Raw genomic sequence first — 22852 nt, 5'->3', positions numbered from 1 at the left:
TGAAGTTTAGATTCTGGTACATAGTTAATTTTTAGTCGTATATTTATCCTTTTTAATTTATTTAAGCGTACACTTTTATTACATTACCGTTCAATACATTACCAATGCATAATAATATTATGCAATTAATAAAATAGTCTACAAATTGTGTTTTTTATATTTCTAAGGCAGTGGTGTGAAGGTGACAGTTATAGCTGCTCTTTCGTTACGTCACGGTGACGTCACCACTCATCGCCCGTCTAATTGACAGCCGGTTGCCGTCCATATAGCCACAGCGCCCACAGCGAATATTATACAGTATTGTCCATTTGTTATTATAAAACATTGTTTGGATTAGTTAATCGAAAAAATCATATTATATAATTGTATCAATAAACATCGGTATTGAACTAACAGTTGTAATTCGTTTGTAAACACTTTTATCACTGTTTCCGTTGTAAACATACTTCCGCCCCAAACCCACAATGCACTAATGCGGAAGCTGTCTGAGGGGAACTGAGAAGAATAATTATTGTTGGTAGAGTAAATTGTGGAGTTGTCTTTCATAGTGTACTCGTTTGTTTGTTAAAATCAAATTATAATTAGAGATATATAATTATTTATATATATAAAAATGCCTTGCTCAGTTCAGTCATTAAAAATGAAACAAAAGGTAAGTCAATTTATTTAAAAGTCATGGCAGATTTCAGTATGTTACTTAGCCCAGTTGGAACGTTTTGAAAAAATCCTTATACCTAGTATAAATATGCAGTCTGAATGAAATACTTTATGTAAATTACATAAACTATGAGATATACGATAAGATATTATTCTTTATCAAACTATAATCTAACTGTATTAATTTAGTAAGATATATTTACTTTAATAATTTTAATAGAGAAACAGCCTATCCAGTCCTGTGGCCGTCTTATACCCGAGAGGCCAATTTCGATTTTTGTACAGATATTTGATGTTATGCTTCTCTTGGGACTAGGAAAATATTTAAGTTTAAGTTTTGTTGTTTACATGTGTTTTGACATTATACCGTTTGGCTCATCTGAGGTCAAATTTCCTAAATATATGGTAGGCCTATGGCTAGATCAAAATGTACTAGGCCTATTGTAGGTCTAGGCTATTACTCGTTTCTTTACCAAGGGTATAACAAGTAATTCAGATTTTTCAATTGTTCATGAAAACATTTTAAAATGTCCGTTATCTTGTTTGGTCGGTTAAATGTTATGTTATATATATGTTGAGTCTACCATGATGGCTGCGTGTAATAAGTGGCCATTACAACAGTCCAATCAGTTGATCGAATTATCATTATTTACTTATAATTATTAATAGATATTATAAAAAATGGGTAGGATGCCATAAGCGGACCCAGTTTTTTATATCGAAGAATGTAATAAAAGTATCTATAGTCCTCAATAACAATGTGTTTATGTTTTAAATTAAAATATGAATTTAATATTTACAGTGATAAAAATTAAACTATTATAACCAAATTAGGAAAACTGAAGATGACCATATTTGCTCCGCTCACAGTTACAGTTATTTCTTTCCCACAAATTTCACATTTATTACGGATTTTTTTCTAAAATTGACTGCCATTCTTAATAATCAAATGTTACTTATGTAAAATTGAAATATTACCTAACGTGTATTATTTAAAAGTGTTTACAGCTGTTGATATAGATTAAACCTATTTAAGTTAACTGTTCAAAATAATTAATTAGTATCGATGGTTGTGATTAAGTAATATCATTTGCCAATTTCGGTATAAAAAACCGGGTCCGCTTATCGTACCCTACCCTAAAAACCACTGTTAAAAACATCATGTGCATGGTATTTGAATAATAACACCAGCTAACTTAGTACTTTACAATACTTTTTACCTTGCCCGGATAGCAGTGAGTAACCGCTTTTGTGAAATTAAGGAAAGGATTCTCTCCATGCATTACTGGGAGCCAAACCCCCATGCTGAAGCCATTTAAAACAAATATCCTCACTTTAAGAAATATCTCTAGTAATTTCCTCATATTTATATTCATTAAAAGAAAATTATTATTACTTGATTTTTATTGTTTACTTTACAAATTACTGTAACTTATGAGTTTACATGAAATATAAAATTAAACGAATTGTAATGTCAAATTATTCATCGATTAAAAACAATAAGACCTATCAATAAAAACAACCGATAAACGAGTATAGGTCGACGCCACTTATTAAAGTCTACTCCTACAATGTCGAAGATCATTGTTATTTGTGTCAAAAGCTGTCAGATATGTTTATCCCTCAAAGAAGTAAGAAATAAATCAGTTTTGCGCTGCTTTGTTTGTTACATTTAATAAATACTCATGTATGGTTTTTAACTCGTCATTAAATTATTACTTTATTAGGTATAAAATCATATTTTAACTGTACAATATACAATACCTTTGATATAATTTGGTTTGTCTTTTTGGTTTTTTGTTATTGTTCGGTAGTCAGATAATCAGAAATATTGCTGATTTAATTGTTGTATGGCAGTTTATTGTACTGCACCTGGAGTAGCTTCAGTGACCACAATAAAGATATAAATAGGCTACATATAAATTAATAATATTATTGGTGTTTTGGTATTATTCAGAGGCCATTATTTTTTAAGAATTTTTCTTACCGGCGAACTAAAATAACTACAGTATTAGAAAGAACAGAGTTTATTTAACTTGTGAAACTTGAATTTAGGTAGTACCTCAAGGGGTGGTTTTTTATTTCACCAGAAGTGTGGGGTGACAGTGGAGGCATCACCAAAGCCCACCCTGATGGCCTGGGGCATTTCTGATCATTACTTACTCAACCTAAGATCATGTGCCAGATCGTCAAACATGATCTGATGTCGGAATAGTTAAATGATCTGGGACTGGATTTGACAATCGAGAAAAGTAATGACTGGAAATGCCTCTGGCCATCAGTGCAGGCTTTGGTGGTGCCTTTGGTGCCCCCTCTCTCTTTCTGGCCAGAAGGCAAAAAAAGAAAAAACATCCCTCGAGATAGTAGCCAAATTCAAACTCAGATTACTTGAGTGCTTGTAAAGGTTATCTATAACTTTTATACTACTAGTAACATATTTATGACAACCAAATCTAAACCTACTTATATCACGTATTATGAAGAAGTATATAGGAACAGTGGCCTACTTCTCGCCGACATCACCTCCTTTTGGGTGGGAGAAAACAATAACGGATCATCAAAATGAAATGTAATTTTTGCAGTAAGTTAAATGAAGTCTTTTTCTTCGAATAATTTAGTTTTTTTTAGTTATCCAATGAGAAACATTTTTCAAAGAAAAGTGGCCTTAGTATAATACCAAAGACCATATTATTTTACATAAACTTACGGAATGTAAGATCTGTTTATGTTTCAATGGTATGTTTTAAAGTGGTTTAAAACCTATCACTCCGAATTGTTTTTTAATAGACTCCATTAAAAATTATAAAAAAACATGTTTTCCAGTGGTACAGTATTTTGAAATGTTTTTTCATATCTATAGGCTGAATGATCATCCGAATAGAGGGAAAGTGGCTTTTTTAATGTTTGTACTTTTTAATTCTCTGAGTATTGCAGTATTGCTTATTTTGACCCAACAAAAATGCATACAATGAAGTATCACCATTTTACACATTTTACATTTTGATATTTTATATAACTTAGCATATAGAAAGTTACAAAGTTATATAAGCATCTAACTGAATAGCAAGCAGTATTCAGTGGGTCTCAATCTATTGATAAATACATTAAGTTACATGATTATTATTATTATTATTATTCTTAGTCTGTAGAGTCTTCAACGTTATAGTTATGACAAACTTATTCACCGTCAGCTGTGAAGTAGGCTGATTAAATAAAGCGTACACGTTAGTTCATGCTGTGTATTTTTGTTGGTTATTGTATATTTGGTAAAATATAATGCTAAGAGTAGTTTATTATTATTCTTATTAGTGTTATTTTATTTGTTGCATGAGAGGAAAGAAAATTAAGTTGGTATTTTATTTACATTATTTGTAGCTGTATGCTTCCTGTTTTAGTAAACGGTTTGTACAGAGTTTATATATATATACAGGGTGTATATTATGTATGGAAACACCCAAATATATCCTTTAATAATTGAAATATAAATTTGAAACCTCTTACAATCGTGATAGAGATTGGGCATCTACTTTTTGGAACAATGTTTTTGTTATGTCACACCAACGGGGGAAACGTCCTGCCGAGGGTATCGTGAATATTCTTAATGGAAGCCTATACCTTGTGATACATAATTTTTAAAGGTAATAGCTTTACTGAATTGAATGCCACAAAACCGCATCTCAAAGGAATTATTCTTATCAGAAAATAGAGCATTTTTAGTATTGAAAATTTACTGATGTTCAACAATGGTAATTTTAACATGGTTCTTGCCACAAAATGTGTTACACTAATTTTTTAGCCTTTTTTAAATGTTCAATTAAAATAAAATAAACAATTTATTTTTAAGCTGGTTTCATTAGTACAAATTTACCAGTTTTTATTACAATGAATAAAACTTATGAGTCACTTTCTCTGATTACTTATGAATCTGTACTTGGTGTTTTCCAGTCCAGCAGGAAGGTTTAAAGAGACAAAGGTCACTAGCCTATGAGAAAACATTATTGTGTTATTAATCATCTGGTCTACAGGTTTCAGTTTGTTGAGCATGGAGCTTTCACTAGACAGGTCTAAGCTTGGGAATTACAAATGGACAAAGGTCATATCATTCCTGTCGAGTTAATCAGTGTCTCTGAAGCATTGCCGTCAACAAGTTATCTAATTACAGTAGTTCAGTTTTTATTTGGCATTTTAATGGAATTGTCTGAAAGAGAACGAATATTACTCTGTTGATGATGCGAGGATATGGCGATCGTCAAAGATCTTATCGGGAAGTTTGTAATTTGTTTAATGACACTTTCCCAGAAAGGAATCCCATAAGTGTTTCAACAATATCAAAAACTATTGAGCGTTTTGAAATGACAGGGAGTGTAACGTAATCGGCCAAAGTCGGGTAGGATACAATCTGCAACAGATGAAGAACATGCAGTAGATGTTTTGCAAACATTTATTGAAGACCCACATACATCGCTCAGAAAAGCTGCACAGCAACATGATATGCACCCTATGTCTGTGAGTAAGATTTTGAAAATATTAATAAATACAAACCATTTAAAGTTCATTTAGTCCAACAGTTAAGTGAGGATGATACGACAGAAGAGTTGAGTTTTGTGAACTTGTGATGCGCAAATGTGATGACAATAGAGATTTTCTGAACCAACCATACTATTTTCTGATGAGGCAACTTTTTTCCTAAATGGCAATGTTAACAGGCACAATTGCCGTTACTACTGGGCTAGTGAAAACCCACATTGGATTACTGAGTCCCATTCACAGCAACCACAAAAACTGAACGTATGGTGTGGAATTTTAGGTAACAAAATTGTTGGACCCTTTTTCATCAATGGAAATTTAAATGCCGAACTTTACTACAATATGCTCCAAAATGAAATAATCCCAGCTATTCAAATTGCATCAGGAGAATACTTTGATAATGTATGGTTTCAGCAGGATGGTGCTCCACCCCATTATGGGAGACAGGTAAGAGAGTATTTGGATTTTAAGGTTTCCTCATAAATGGATTGGCCGAAGAGGAGAAATCGAATGGCCTCCAAGATCTCTGGATTTTGTCACCAATCGATTATTTCCTATGGGGTCATTTAAAATCCAATGTTTATAGAAGAAAGCCTCATAATTTGGAAGACCTAAGAAACAGGATTATAGAGGAGATTGCTTTGATAACTGAAGAAATGTTAGGCAACTCTGTCGAATCATTTTACACAAGATTGGCTCATTGTCAAAACCGTAGAAGGAACACAGTTCGAACAATTGCTTTGACACCAAATGCAGGTAAAACGTTTTGTTGTAATAGACTTTTCTAACAGCATACATTATTTTTTATTTTGTAATAAGAAATCAATAACATAAGTATTTTCCATAATTGTACTGTAATAAAAACTGGCAAATTTGTGCTAATAGAACCAGCTTAAAATGAAAATTTTTGTTTTATTTCATTGAACATTTAAAAAAATGCTAAAAAATTAGTGTAACACATTTTGTGGCAAGAACCATGTTAAAATTACATTGTTGAAAATCAGTAAATTTTCAATACTAAAAATGCTCTATTTTCTGATAGAATAATTCCCTTGAGATGCGGTTTGTGGCATTCAATTCAGTAAGCTATTACCTTTAAAATTATGTATCACAAGGTATAGGCTTCCATTAAGAATATTCACGATACCCTCGGCAGGACGTCCCCCGTTGGTGTGACATAACAAAACATTGTTCCAAAAAGTAGATGCCCAATCTCTATCACGATTGTAAGAGGTTTCAAATTTATATTTAAATTATTAAAGGATATATTTGGGTGTTTCCAGACATAATATACACCCTGTATATATATATATATATATATATATATATATATATATATATATATATATATATATATATATATAATTGCTAACATTGGTTGGATAAATTGCAATAACAATTTTTCTCTCAAAAGTGTGCAAATCTACATTTGACAGGCCTGCACTTAATCCATATGACTTTTAAAAATGACCACAGCACTCAAAGGGTTAACAGGATGATTATAGTTTGAAGAGTTCTAATTTAAAGAGTATAAATATTGGAAAAAGATAATCTTTCTGCATATGTAGATGGCCATTCTGTCTGTATTTGGAAGCTCATTGCTTTCATCTTCAAGAAACAAAACACCATGAATATTTTTCCACTGAAAATTAAATAAACTTTTAAAATTATCCATTAAATGTACTGAAGAAAAATATTAATTTTAAATCTGATTGGTAGTTGTTAAATTCAATATGAGAAACATGATTGGAACCCATTACTGAATGATATTATTATTTATTTTATTACTTAGAATATTTTAAAGTGTATTATTACACCAAGTAATCCAATGTAGAATATATTTAAATGTACACTTCATTCTTGGATTAAAACAACCTCCTTTAAAGTTTTCTAAAGAAAGGAAGTCATGGACATAAAACAAAATGACTTTTGGTCCCTGTTACTAAGCTTAAAGAGGCTTTAGAAGAAGAAGGAATATGTGACTCATAGCTAAACTAGCCCTAATGTAGGTCATCCTGTAGATACCAGAAGCAGAATGTCATTCATTACCTTCATGTAGACATAACAGTCCTATGTTATCAATTCATAGCGGTTCCACTGGACTACAGTGAGAGCATAACACTACTTGTCCTGCTAAATGTAACAATGCAATTAGCTGTAATCTCACTCCATCTATGTAGAATATTTTTTATATGTTTATGTATTTGTTGTTTTTATTATCTTTTCAGACTGAGGTAAAAGAATGTATGTTAGAAAACCCTAACATATCAGTGCAGAAGTCTGTTGACTTCATGAAGCAGCTCGCAGGAGTTGCTGTTTCTACAATTTCATACATAAGAAACATCTTTCCACCATCAGCATTTAAAACAAAAAAAATAAGTGGACAGAAGATTTGGCTCCTGAAGGGAAGTAGTGATATCCCTGCAACATTCACATTGATCAACTGGGTTAAGAGCGCATTTGAGGCAGTTCGAGAACATATTGTAAGTTAATCTAGTGTTTTCTTTTTGTTATTTATGATTGATATAATATTACAAAAATAGATCTTATTGCGTTTTGTTTTTTACAACACAATAAAGATAACTTAGAATATATTTTTACTCTAAATTCTTTTGTTTGATAATTGTAATGTTATTTGTGGAAGAAAGGAAATTAATGAGAATCCTGTTTATATAAAAGTAAAGTTATTATATTTAAAATGGACAAGCCTGCAAATAACATCATACAGCACAAGGTTTCTTCTTTACTCTTATAAAACTATTTCCTACAACAAGCTATGTAGGTATGGATTGTTATCACATAAATCAACAATAATTTTTATAGGAGTAATGATAATCAGTAAAAATTACAAAACATGACACTAATAAAAGCCCCTTTGTTTCCCAAATACAATATATACATTTTTGAAAACGTTATACTAAATGAATACTTTATTCACTATTGCCACAGAAATAGAATTTTTAAAACTATTTTCCATAAAACTTAATATGATAATATGGAATCAATGAGAATATATGGAAAAATTAATGTATGTAGAATGAATGAAGGTAACTAATCTCAAATCCAACAACCGTTGCATGCAAACAAGTCCTGCACTTAGCCAATATTTTAATCTAAATAAGCATAAATTTGGAGTTTGAGAGTTGTAATAATATTTTTACATGGTAATAAGTACAAAACTTTCTAATGTTATGTGAAAATCAGCACCATCATCCGAATGTTCAAAATGTTGGAATTAAGGAATATTAAGGTCAACATCAAAAACAAACTTCAAACAAAGGAGGAAATACATTGTTGATGTATTTCATACTAACACTTGTTGTTTGAAAACACTTATAAATGAGTCTTAATACTCCATGGCAGTAAATAGTAATGTTCCCTATTGAAATATCATCCATACTATAAATAATTCAAAAGTAATAATTCCTTTGCTTAAAACAAATTTTTTATTTGCCCTAAAAATGCTGTCTTACTATAAAATACTATCTTAATTAAATTTGTTTATTGTTAATAAGATAAACTATTTTATGGCAATATTTTCTTTAATGTTTAAAGATTTTGATCTTAAGATGTTTATTATTGTTGGAAAATTTTTAGTTGAAGAAGATGGTTTTTGTAATACAAGAACAAGATGGACTTGAAACTTTGGAAGTTTATACTTTCAATTTTTCTTATAACTTCGAAGCAATCAGTTGCAACCTTTTGAATGGAACTACTGGAGAGGAAATGTAAGTATACTCACACTATGTTTTTGAAGTGCAAGAAATATAAGTTTCATACAACATTATTTTTTGTTACTCATTCATTTTTGAGAATGGAATGTCCACACTTTGCTAAAAAATACGTTAAGAATAGTCAAATTTTCTGTTATAACATTTAAACATTTTTGGTGTATAATGATAAACAGTGACAAATTGATTTAAAATTTACCTAGTTCAATATTGTAAGTAGAGTATATATGATTATACTGTCTGTTCTATGGTAATACTCATATTATTTAGTAATTGTGTACACCAGTGTTATCATTTGTCACTACCCCCTCCCCATTCCTACCCACCTCTTACCATCTTCCACAAGCAACCCCTGTATAGTAACACACCATTAATTTAAACCTTACACATAAGGGATCAAGTATGACGTAATTTACCAGTAACCAAAAACTGTTTTACCTTGCAATTTTCTATTAATAATGAGATTTTTTTAACAAACCACTTAGTTCTAAAGTTTGCATAATTAAACATTGAGAAATCAGGATATTTTAAATTAGGCCTTTTTTATTTCATTAATATTATAGACAACAATAACAATAATTACACAGAAAAAATCTTGTCGAGTTTGTTGAGAGAAAATTCTGTCTTTGAATTAAAAAAAAAAATACCTTCATCTTACTTAAGTAGCACTTTTCTTCTAGCTCGCATATGGATAAAATTGTCAATTACATCAAATCTAGACTTTTTTATATCTCATTAAATTCAAAGCACTTTCACACAAGTTAGCCAATGGTGCAGTGAAGCAGGTACAATGGTTATCGCAAGATAACCAGATCAAGCAACGTCAAGAGTGGCTGCTGCTTGGATAGGTGACTGCTAAGCGATCCTGTCCTTACAAACAGTCCGCCTGCCCAACCATTGGTGGTGGTTCGGAAGTCACCTTTAAGCCGTTGGTCCCCCGGTTATGTGATAGAGAGGGCTTCTTAGCCCTAACTTTGTCTGGTAAAATAAGACATCATTACTCTACTTTTACTTTACAAGTTGATCAAATGTAAATTATGAAAATTGCTTCTTAGCAAGCAAATTTAAACCTACCAATATAAACCCATGAGAAATTATAAAATATATTAAAACAACAGTTATTACAGCTTCTTGCAATCCTGGGTGCTATCGTCCTAACACTGCCCTTGGCAGCCTGGTGGTTTGCGAGTTCAACAAGCATGCGCTGGTCACTGCAATTTACTAAAATCTGTTAAATGAAACTGGTGTTAAAAATTTAAGTTTTGAATAGTGGTTTACAAAATTATCTGCCCAAGATAACAACTTTTATTTGTATAATTCGATAATCCATAAACTACTTAATCAAAAACATTACACTTGTAACTAACTATTTATAAATGTTGGTCTTAATCATATTACAAGTTTCTGCATAATGAATTTTCAAAATTGTAGTTTGTTTGAAATGCACCAAAAACCTTTTTTTGTAGTTATTAAAATAAAAGGTAGAAGTTTGTAGATTATGTAGATTTGTTTGTAAATGATTTTCTTTATGCATAAATAAAGAAGCTAAATTTTAATTAAACTTCTATTATAGTAGCTTTATTAATTAGTTTGTGGTTAATGTTCAATCTTGGATTTCTATGCTTTTTGGTTCGGGAGTAATAGAACAGTAGGCAGTGCGGCAGCAGTGACGGATTCCCATTATAGCAATCTGTTGATATATACAAACTTATGTATGTACAGTGCACTGCACTTATTCAGACCGTTCCTTATAATGACATGACTCATGAGTAATATAATATAATATATTATAATTATTTTATTACTTTGTAAATATTGGTCTCCATATCTTTGTCATCCTGTGTGTGAGCACAGAATAGCACATGCATAAAAAGGATTTAACTAAGGAATAAATGTAAGCCTTGTCAATATTGAATCAATCAGGCATGGAAAATAAGGTAAAGTTTACAGATTCACAACAACCCATTAACAATTTTCAAGAAGAATAATTTATAACAGAAATGTTTATTTCTCAATTTGGTCACATTCAGACAAGGACTTTACCCACAGCCAACCAATCAATAACAACTGAGTTGTATTCTTTTTTTGTAGGTATTAAAATTTTACCTATAAATGGTTTTTACCTTTTAAGTCTGGATATTTGTTTCTATTGAAAATACATCACATTCACCACAACATTGCCAGTTATTTTTGTTACAATTTCTTGAACAAATAAAAAATTTTAAATTTTTTTGTCATAAGATTGGTATTTTGTTGCATCACTGACAGAACCATTTCACAAGTATAAATAAATATTCATTATGTATCAAATCCATTATACTTAAGAAATTAGTTTTAATTTATTCTACAACTCCTACAGAGAATATATTTCATCTCATTATTTGTAAATAGTATTACGACTGTATCCCAAGATGAGAATCTGAGTCTTTCTCACACACCACTGGCCGATAGTTTGGCATAGAATCTTTGCACTGTGTTGATACCTATCAACAATGTAAATTATCATGTTGCATTAACATTAAAACAATAGAGCAAAGAAACTGACTGTATATGTTCTTTTTGGTCCGAAATGAGATTTTGAGATTAATAGTAATATATATTATGTTAAAAGAATGCAGTACTCTTAAAAAAAGAATAAATATTTTGAAGAGAAATTCAACCTCATGATAGCTGATTATTTTGTAGGACACTTGAAAGCAAGACTGTACCTGATAACATTATGTCTGCAATACATTTGTTATTGAGACGCTTGATAGTAATAACACAGCACTTACAGCCTCTTCCCAATAATTCTGAACTAAGCATGCGGCTTGAGTTCTGTGAAAATGGTAAGTGGATCATTCATTACTGCACTCTGTATCAACTTATTATTTTTATAGATAATAGCTAATGATTATTAGATTATTCTTAGAGAACATGTCTTAAGATTAGTGTTTTTGTGTGTGTTTAAAATTAACAAATTTCGTTTCTAGTCTGAGCTTATTTGCATTGTATGAGAGCACAATCTGGGTTTTTTCTTGATTTCAATAGAGACATTTTTTCGATGAAATAAATTATTGTTAGTCACACTACTTGTCAAAATGGGTTACAAAGGGTTAAATATTAAAATATAAAAGTTGTATCTTTCTAGATTGACACACTTGAAACTGACCATTGGACACATAAATAATTTATATTATTGTAAAATAATAAACACAATCCTAAACTTCAAAGTGAAATATGATTTATTAATGTAAAACTAGCATTCCAGAACTGTACAACATCGTTTTGAACTATTTTCTGTTTCTTCTCGGGCTGTCCAATTTTGTAATTTAAAATCAATGATTTAAACAGTTTTTCATGTCTACTATTTAGACATTGTAACTAAAATCTAAATGCAACCAAAATGTAACACGAAAAATACTATCAGTCGGCACGGTACTTACTGCACTTTTACACTTTAATTTACATGCACAGCTGACATATGATTCGGCATCTACTTGCTTATTGCACCAGATGTCACACTCCTGTTTGTAAATGTCACCAGATATACAGCACCACACTTCCTGTCTCCTGCCTGGTTGATGGCTGAGTCATTCTTATTTTACAACTTGCATATTTAGATTTATGATAGATAAAATATTTACCTGACATGTTCTATAATGTTTTATCTATAGCTGCCAAGTACATGAGTGAAGGAGATAGTTTATCCAAACAAAGTTTTTATCAAAAACTCGACATTTGATCCAAACATCAATAATCCTAGCTGGTTAAAACTGCCTGACACAAACCACTTTACAGTTTAAGGTGGTATTTAAATGAAGCATTTAGACTTGGTTCCATTTGCTTTCTTATGAGGAGAAAATATAATACGAAGTTTAAAATTTATGGGAGGATACAAACACATTTTGTGAATAAATTCAAGAGATTAATGGTTGATGTTTAACAATTACATAACACAGTATCAAAGTTTTATAGTTTTGTACTGTATATTCTGGTTGTGCTTCTGTGGGTATAGCAGGAGCTAGTTATTATAATGAGAAACTTTAATAAATTTTTGATTTTTCTAGACGTGTAGTTCTGAGTTAGGCATTCAGTAGTGCAACTTTTTAATATTTACACCTGGACGATCATTATCATGGAAAAACATGTGTCAGAAACAGAATCAGGTTAATTCAATTCAATTCAATTCAATCTAAATATTTGAAAGTTTTTTTTACATAAGAAACTTTTGTGACAGCCAATATAATGGATGTTGTATTTTGGGTTAATTCACTCAAGAATTCCATATGGAATTGTGTGTTGGAGAGGTACCTTCTATATACTGATTGGCAGTTTACGAAAAACTCAGAACTTATTCATACAAATTATTCAAAGGAAACATAGACATGATCCGTTATTTCCTTTGTATAAAGAACTAAAAATATTTCCAATACAGCATCTCTTTGATTTCAAAATTTTGCTTCTGTTGTACATAATGTGTTAAAATATAGGTAATCTATGAATAATCTATTATGTAACTGAAATAATTCATGTACTATAATAGTTCATACAACAACACTTGGCAGAAACATTTGGCATATTATTGCTAATTATTCAGTTTGGAATAGGAGTAATAAACATAATTTTGTTCTTATCTATCAGGTTGTTCTCAATATGTTGAAATTGCTGATAAAAATGGCAAGGATAAAATATCTAGCTGTTTGCCTGTCACATTAGGTGTTCTCCCAAGGTTTTATACTTGATACTTTTTTATTTATTGAGTAAGTAACGACCTGATAAAATCCATTAAGAAACACTTAGTTCATTCACTTATCAAAGGCCACAAGTGTTGTTATCCATGCGGCTCACCTAACATCCTCGCAACCAATCTGTGTTCAACTTTAAAAAACCTCAGCTTATGGTTTTCTTATAATTCTTTATTTTTAAACACAAAAAGTAACACAATAATAAATTTAATAACAATAATAAATTTCAGACCCAAAACTAATAGATTTGGTGAGGCTATCTTGGTTGATAGTAATTCTATCCAGGTATCCTCCACATCCATGTTTTTTAATACTGTATATTTTAACTTGGATTGGTCAAAATAGATTAACCCTTTCCGCTCGGATGGGCAGCAGTGCTGACCAAATATGGCTTCTCGTAGGCTCGTATTGTTTTAGCGCGTACTGTCCACTCAGATCGGATGGGCAATAAGTTTTGCAATAAAACTTCACTCTTTTCCTGGTGCTGCCTTGCGCTCTGCTGCTACACATGACGCAATTCTTCACTTTCTACCTTCAAGAGGATATGGTAGATGAAGTTTCCCATTTAGTCGGGAAATGTCTTGAAATTGGGATGGTCTTCCTTTTTTATTTTTGTTCCTTACATCGTCAACAAGCTCTAATACCAGTAATTAATAATAATACCAGTAAAACCAGGTATTAATACTTATATATTTACACCTTTATTTACAGTTATATTTACACTGATATCTACAAAACTTCATTTACACTAATATTTAATAAAATTGCACAATACTAAGAATAATAAACAATCCGTTCTAATAATGCGTGTAGGTTAACTCACTAGTGACAATGTGGTTAAAAGCGCACTAAAACGAAAACCTACAATGCAATATTGACCAGATGATCAATTTCCAAGCTTTGTAATGAAACAGCTGATTGATCTTAATGCGTTGTATTATAAAAAAATATGTCAGAATAAAAAAAAAAGAGTTTATAACTTGTGGTCAACGCTGCTGTCCATCCGAGCGCTAGTAGGATTATTCAACGGACAGCACAGCTGACCATCCGATCTCTGAGGACGGCGACTCTAAAAATATATGCGCGCTAGAGGAAATGGCGGTGGCAAACACTGCTGCCCATCCGATCTCTGTGGACATTCTAACATTACCGCTCCGAGCGGAAAGGGTTAATATTGTATATCAGAAGCTAAGTGCTTATATGTATTCACTGAGAGGTTTTCCATATGTTTATGTAGAGAAACATTTAGGCTAGTTTGTTTTGTTCCTATTCTGAAATGTTGGAATTTTTTAATGTTTAAACTAATTTATAAGCATAGTATTTGTTTAATATATAATTTATTTATTCTTTATGTATTTTTGTATAGTATTTTAATTTATTGACTTAAAAAATTTTAATAACTAGCCTGTATATTTTATTATTTAGTTCAGTCTCTTTGCTAAAAACTTAGTTTTTATATTTTATCATATATTTATTGACAATGCACTTGTTCTGTATGGATATATTTTAATGTACAATAAAGATGACTTATGGGCTGATATTTTGGGAACAGCCTGAGTTAATTCTATCAGAAGAGTTTGTAAACTACAAAAAATAGCTGTTAAAGTGATATGTGTTGCCTGGGTAGTTATGACAGTTGTCAGTTGGAGTTTACTAATGAAAATCTTTTTACCTTGCCTTTACTTTACTTACCTTTACTTATATTTTCTGTTTCAATGTTTTTATTAAAAACACTGCGATCTTTCCCTACATATAATCCCTCTATTCCACCAGAAACATAGATACACTCGTCATTCATAGATTCTGCATCACCACAGTGACATCCTCAAAAGGTGCACGTCGTATGTTAGTCCCAAAACATTTAATATTCAAGTAAGATATCTTTAAAAAAGAATTTAAGGGGAGCGGGAAGGCCCTATACCGACCATGTTAAATTCTACAAATTTAGGTACACTTTTCTCAGGAACCATTAAATCTATAGGCCTACAATTTTGTGTGTGTATTGTTATGATATTTATCTAACTACAGAAGCACAATGGTAAAAATTAGAAATAAATTAATAGATAATTAAAATTTTTTTTTAAGTTATTTAAAATTTCTAGTTTTTTTTAGAAAAATATTTTTTTTGAAGCTAGTGTGTTGTGCTACACTATCTATTCTGCTTCCATGGTTAGGTAATTAGGTGTTTTATAAGTGAAAAAAAATTGGTTGCCATACCTCCATTGGTTTTTGAGAAAAATGTACCTTTGTTTAAAAAAACACAGTTTTCGGGAAACAACGGTTATATTTAAAACTAGGTACTGTACTTACTTTAGCTAGCTTAGAACATCCCAGCACCATAGGCAGGGCCATCAGCATGCTCCTGATCCTCCTCTAGAACCAGTCTTCTCTTTTTTCTAGCTGTTCTGGCTTCCTTGGTCATTAGTTGTGCAGCTTTGTCGGCTTTCTTGAGTAGCAAAACATCAAAACCACGAAGCGCGAGCACTGAGTTTTTACTCAAAGTTAGGCCTAATTCATTGTAGATATCCAACTTACTGGCAAATCCATCATTGAAACTTAGCACTGCATCCAGCACACCTAACTTCAAAGTGTTCAGTCTCACAAACACATTTTTGGGGACTTTATTCCACACTACGTTATTAAAACTTTCGTTAGGATTTTGAGTTTTTTGGTGAAGGCACTTTTTTAGAAGTTCGGGGTTTGCTAAATCCTTATAAATTTGTTTAATTGTGGCTATTATGTTACTTGGTAAAAAGTGCTTATGTTTGTAGGGCTGATTTAGAGCTAACCCTTTGTTATAACCGCACCAAGAGTCGGCACCCTTTGGGCATAAACCGTGTTGCGGTTCCGAGTCACTTGAAAGTTTATGGAAGAAAGTAGCCCACACATTTCTTTTCATATCTTCAAGATTCGACCCACCTCTTCTAATGGCCAATCCGTAGTACTCCTGTAGTTTATTAATTTCTTTATTAGTTAGCCTATTTCTTCCGCCTAATGTCTTACCGTCTTCAAGCTTTTGGTTTCCACATTTTTTCTTCAGTTCTCTTAGTCTTGAACCCATTCTTTTTTTCACATGGTTGACACATTCCAGTTTTAAAACATTCACATCATCACCATAGGGTTTGTCATCACTCACCCCCTTGAAACCATTACTATCTCCGTCGCCCAAGTACTTCACGTACCTTACACCCCGCGCATTGGAGTTGCGAAAGACTTGCAAGGCTCCAGCTACTTCCATGGCTCCAGAAGAGCCTGTATAATTCTGAGTGCAGTTGTGTTGTTCTATCTTGTTTTTATCAGTAGCTGTTGTACACTCCTGGCAATACTTAGACATCACCGCTACGTCTAATATTTTGCCAGTGTCGAATGAACACACACTTAAAAATCCGTTTAGTGACGAGTGACCCCTTTTTTGCCAAGAACCGTCCAAGCATACAGCCAAGTCAGTTTTAGGCATTTCTTCGTCTAAGTTGTCAGCTACAGCTTCATTGGTGGTCAATATCATTGATTTGTTGGCACATTCTTCAACTCCTCTACAAAGTATTTTGTTGTAGGTCTCAAATTTTTGCGGTGGTGAAGGCAAATCTAAAAGAGCGCAAAACACATTACCCGCTGCCAGGCCTTTACCTACCGATCTTAGGGCATAAACAAATTTTAAGTTTATATCATACTTTCCACTTGGGTGTACAGGTTGAATTAAAAAATTTTGTAGATTCAGAACAAAGGCAGCATTTCATCTCAACGTTTACTGCCAGTCCATGTTTGGCTTTATCCGTAACAAGGAGATCGATGCAATCCTCACCGTTACAAAATTTACATTTTACAAACTTTTTTAGGTTAGTACTTAGAATACTCACATCAAAAATGCAGTTACCATTTTCTGAAGACTGGTATTTGTCAAATTTATCAAAAGACTAGCGGACCCGGCGCGCTTCGCTGCGCATTTCAATAATTTTTTGAAAAAGTTGCCTGCGGCTTCGCACACAATTTCCCGTTGTAAACAGTACACTATATTCACTTATTCTTTTTCTATCACATTCTAAACATTGCTGCTGAGATAATTGATAGTCGTTCCATCGTGAGCCTCTTGGGCGTATTATGAAGGTATGTACCATATTCCTGCCTCTATCTTTCGTGGTTTTTGCTAAGTGTTGATAAGTTATTCAGAACAATTAATGTATATGGATGAATCTCTGTAAACTAATTAGGTTATAAAGAATCAAATTCGGTCTGTTAAAATTAATTTTCTGTCTAAGATATTTCCAGTATTATTTAGGAGTGTGCCTTCAAGAAAATGTATCAAAGAAACCCAATTTCGATCAAAAGTGTCTTCTTTCGGCTCTTTTCATTTACCTTCAATGTAACCAAATTCGATTACCTTATGTGCAAACATTCACGGATTTTTACAATGAGGTTGTTTTCATAATAGCGTTTAGTTGTATTTTCATTGCATTAGATAGTTTATTGATCATTGGTGCAATCTGAACTTAAAATTAGGCAATGACGTCTTCTATGCAACCTGCATTACACTACTGATCAAGCACTTTACAATAAAAATTTTCTAAATTTTAAATGTAAACAAATGTTTCTGCCTCTTTGATGAACTTCAGCTGAAAGTATTAACAGCTGTTAAGTATCAGTTCGCTTTGTATTATGTGTTGTAGCGCAGTCTGTCGGATCCAATATAAAACACTAACATCAACAACGATTTATAATTAAAAAATTAATTAAATAAACTATTTAAACAGCCACCTCTCTAAAAGTATGCCTATGTTACTTCCAGGAACGTGTAGAATCACTGTACAAAATTTCACGATGTTTCTTGCATTGGTTCCAGAGTTATAACGGAACATACAAACAAACATTCGCATTTATATATGTATAGATAGCTTTTTGGAAGAAGAGCTGTTTGGAGAAGTCTTCTCTATCCTAGGCCTAGACTGAGTTTCATCAGACACAACACTAGAAGTAAGCCTAGGTTTAGTATATTGATTGCCACAAGTGTCGCTTGGTTTTGTAGGTAATCTTTGCCCTTGGCATTATTACAAGTTAACACTAGTAACCCACTAATCTAAAAGTTATTTTTCACAACTAAAACTGCACTCATCCAAAGTGGTAAAGTAGGCCTACTTTATTTCACTCTTCACAAAAATTCACTAAATGTAAACAAAAAAATAGTTGTAAACAACACTGTACACACCACAACACCAAGAATCGTCAGCTGTCATATTTACAGGTTAGCCAACAAAGAAGTCAAAAATACCAATCAATCAATACCAATTCATCAGTAACAACACAGGTTGTACTATATGAAAGTTGTTCACAGTGTGGAGTATAATTTCATGCCAAAAGCGCCGGTAGTTACTTCGTAAATAATTTTTTTTGCGTACTTAGGATAATCTTGCAACAAAAAGTGTTATATTTTCTGAAACTGTACAAGTCTGAGTAACAAAAAATGAAAAAAAAAAACAGAAAACTAAAAAAAATTCAATTTTTTGCCTTCCCGCTCCCCTTAATGCAGTACTTAATAAAACATGCTTTTTATTCTAATGATGAGCTATTGAATGGAGCTCTTAAGTCTAGACCATTAAGTAATATGTGATTGGTGATCATTTTTAGTTCTATTGACGTCTTTATGCTACTTAGCAGTTAATATTTTAGGTAATTAATTGTATTTATAGTATATATTTGTAATACATAATACTCCTATATTCATAGTTCTGATATATTAAAACTATTCAATGAGTTTGTTCTGTGCACATGCATACGAACAGGGTAGCACATATGTCAGTTTCCCCATAAATTGGGATATTTTGTTTCAATAAATTGGTAACAATACAAAGTAACTTTATTGTTGTCTGTTCCAGTGGCTAGTGTAAAGTGACACTCTTTGCATCTGTTATTTGTCTGTGTGTGTTTTTCAAATGTTTACAACCCAACAACGAGTTTACATCCTTCACTTGTGGTGGAAGCACAATAAAAATACTGCTGTAATATTTTAAGAATTTTGTGGTAAAGATCCAGGTGTCGCAATATCCACTCGACAGTATATGCGGAAGTTAAATAAGAAATTTGAAAACACAGGAAGCGTTTTAAATGCCCCGAAGTGTGGTCGTCCACAATTAATTTGCAACGAAGAAAACCTGCAGACAGTTGCTCAAGCTTTTGTAGCCCTTCCTGGTAAATCGAATCGTAAAGCATCTGCTGAACTAGAAATATCAAGAAGAAGTGTGCAAAGTATGTTAAAGCAATTAAAATTTAAGCCATACCGTCCATCTTTACTTCAAGCGCTTCACGAGGGTGATTCCGATAGGCGATTGGAATTCTGTGAGAAAATAGTTATCTTTTCAGAGGTGATCCAAATTTCTTGTGATCAATTTTGTTGTTTGATGAGACATGTTTCAAACTAAATGGACATGTTAATCGGTATAACTGCGTGTACTGGTCGGATGTAAATCCTCATAACGTAATCGAAGCAGAACTCAATGTGCCTGGTGTTATGGTATGGGGAGGTATTTCGAGTACTCCACTGATTGGTCCTTATTTTCTTCAGGGAAATGTTAACTCAGAAAGTTGCTTACAATTGCTGCACGAAGTAGTAGTTCCCGAGCTCAGAAACAATCCTGTTTTCAATATTCATTTACTCATCTGGCAACAAGATGGTGCCCCAGCACATTTCGGTATCCAAGTTCGAGATTTTTTAAATAACACATTTAATGAATGTATTGTTTGCTGTGGTACAATCGATTGGCCTGTGCACTCGTCAGACTATATGTGAGTCATCACTATGTGGTATTATAAAGGAGACTGTGTATGCTTCAAAACCGCAGAATCTTGACGAACTCAGAAACCTAATTAGAAATGCATTTGAACTTGTTAATACCGATAAACCTTTATTATTGAAAATTTGTGATTATGTTCTCAATCGTTGTTTGAAGTGTATATAAAATCAAGGTGGACATTTTAAACAACTGCTATAACATTGTATGGTAATATGTAAGTAATTTCATTTAGTGAATTTGTTTCCTTGCCTAAATGAGTTCTATTCAATTAATCTGTAACTTCTTTAAATTTATTTTCTGGGGAAACTGACATATGCGCCATCCTGTATATGCCTTTGACCAATAAACATTCTAATTATTTTATTTGAATGTACCCACTCTTCTGCCTAGAAGCATTGTTCTGCTGTTGAATATAAAATATATTACTTGATTTTTTTTTATATCCACATTATCATTCGTAGAACTGTTTTGGTTGACCAGGTTTCAGTTGACTTGAGTTTCGATTAACCCTTTGGACGCCAACGTTCGGTTGATCGGACCGTCGAAGTCTAGTTGAAAAACGCCAACGTTCGATCGATCGGACCGCCGAGGTCTGGGCGAAAAGCGCCAACGTCCGATCGATCAGCCGTTCGAGAAAAACATCTTTTAAAAGTTATTTTTTAACTAGCAAAGTCTGTTTAAACTTTTTAGGACTATTTTAGAAGTAAATAAAACTATCTGTAATCAATTTTAATGTTGGTAGTACTAATGACCTAGACACAGCCGTTTGTTTATAGTAGTCTGTTTCGTCCGAGAAATGCGCTAGTATCAATCATTATCATCAAATCAAATAAAAACATCCTTTAATAACGTGTTCATTGAGAACAGAAATGGTGTCAATTATACATAGTCATAATTCAAATCACATAGAGAAACAAATTATACATTTGTAAATAAGTCAGTGAAATGTTTTAACAGATAAAGCGTTCCTGCCTTTTTGACGTGTACCTGCCTGTCTCTTTGTGATTCTGTCCTCTGTTTGATAGGTTAGGTGTTCTCTGATATTCGTAAACTTTTTAATTGTGCGAGATGAGTCGTTCACCATTGAGTGACAACACAATCCAAAACATTATTGTAGGGGATGAGTTTCTTAGTGATAGTGAGGTAAACAATGTGAGTAACAGTTCGTCATCTGAAGCAAGTGAAAGTGAAGCTGATGATACTGATTTGGATCCCACATTTATTCCTATTGCCAGCACAAGCACCAGCAGTCGATGGAATTTAGCTAAAAACAGGTCTATAAATAGGTCAGTAATTTCTTCGTCATAGGATGAAGATCAAATTGCACCAGCTCAAGCTACGACAAAGCCGCCGCAACGTGGCCGACCCCGCCGCCCAGCACATGTTTCAAGTAGTGAGTCTGATAGTGTAATGGTGAATGGGAAAATATAGTAGAGAACAATGACCCTGGTCATAATCATTCTTTTGTTTTCAATGAAATTCCCGGCTGTAGACACTGTCCTCCTCCCATTTCTTATTTTGATCTTTTTTTCCCTATGTCTTTTTTGAACATATTAGTAACCTACACAAATATGTATGCTAGAAATTTTATTCAGCAAAACATCCATAAACTAGGAAATCACAGTAGAAGTCGATCTTGGAGGCCTGTGAGCTTTGTTGAGATAAAAGCTTTCCTAGCTGTTATGATAAACATGGGTTTGAATAAAAGCCTACGATTGAGTTGTATTGGAATACAAAGTCTTCCCAGCATTCCCCCTGGTTCACCAAAATGTTTTCTAGAAATAGATTTGAATCTATTTTGAAATTTTTCCACATGGTCATTACCTTTACCAAAAGACCCCGGATATGACCCTTGTGCTAGATTTGCTCCTCTTATTGACCACGCGAACAATGTTTTCAAACGGTACTATAGGCCGAATAAACAATTGTCTATTGACGAAAGTTTAGTGGGTACTAAAAATCACACGCAGCTGCTACTATGCCCAACAAGCACCACCATAAATGGGGGGTGAAGTTGTGGTTGCTATGCGACAGTGTAACACATTACTGCTTATCTTTTTTCTGCTACAAAGGTAAAAGGGACACTGATAGAAATAATGAAGGAATCAACAAGGGACTTGGTTACACTGTTGTGATGTGATTATTAGAAATGGGAAACTATTTGAACAAAGGATTTCACGTATTCGTAAACAATTTTTTTACCTCATTTCCTTAGGCCAAGGATTTGTATTCAAAACTGACTCATCTGACAGGTACTTTACGAATAAACAGAAAAGGAATACCCCCTGTCCTCAAACAAAAATTTGATGTAGGAGAAACCAAATACTGTCGCAAAAGAAATATGCTTTTAGTTGCCAGCCGATTGAAAAAGTCTCAAAAAAAAAACAAGTACTTCTCTTGTCAACAAATGCTGAGGCCAAAAATGAAT

At 32.6% G+C, this 22852-nt stretch overlaps 1 protein-coding gene across 1 annotated transcript in view; it reads left to right on the top strand.

Moving 5' to 3' along the window:
- Nucleotides 1-293: 293 nt before the first annotated feature.
- LOC124362714 overlaps nt 294-22852 on the top strand; it is a 57582-nt gene continuing 35023 nt past the window's right edge. The window contains exons 1-4 of the mRNA XM_046817431.1: nt 294-652; nt 7413-7667; nt 8782-8912; nt 11601-11743. Of these exons, the coding sequence (XP_046673387.1) occupies nt 614-652; nt 7413-7667; nt 8782-8912; nt 11601-11743 (568 nt within the window). The 5' untranslated portion in view covers nt 294-613. The remainder of the gene's footprint in view (nt 653-7412; nt 7668-8781; nt 8913-11600; nt 11744-22852) is intronic.

This window comes from Homalodisca vitripennis, chromosome 5 (genome assembly GCF_021130785.1).
Source record: "Homalodisca vitripennis isolate AUS2020 chromosome 5, UT_GWSS_2.1, whole genome shotgun sequence".
In the NCBI taxonomy this organism is placed as follows: domain Eukaryota; kingdom Metazoa; phylum Arthropoda; class Insecta; order Hemiptera; family Cicadellidae; genus Homalodisca; species Homalodisca vitripennis.
Note: the sequence above shows the minus strand (reverse complement) of the source record. Positions and strands in the feature narration are given on the sequence as shown.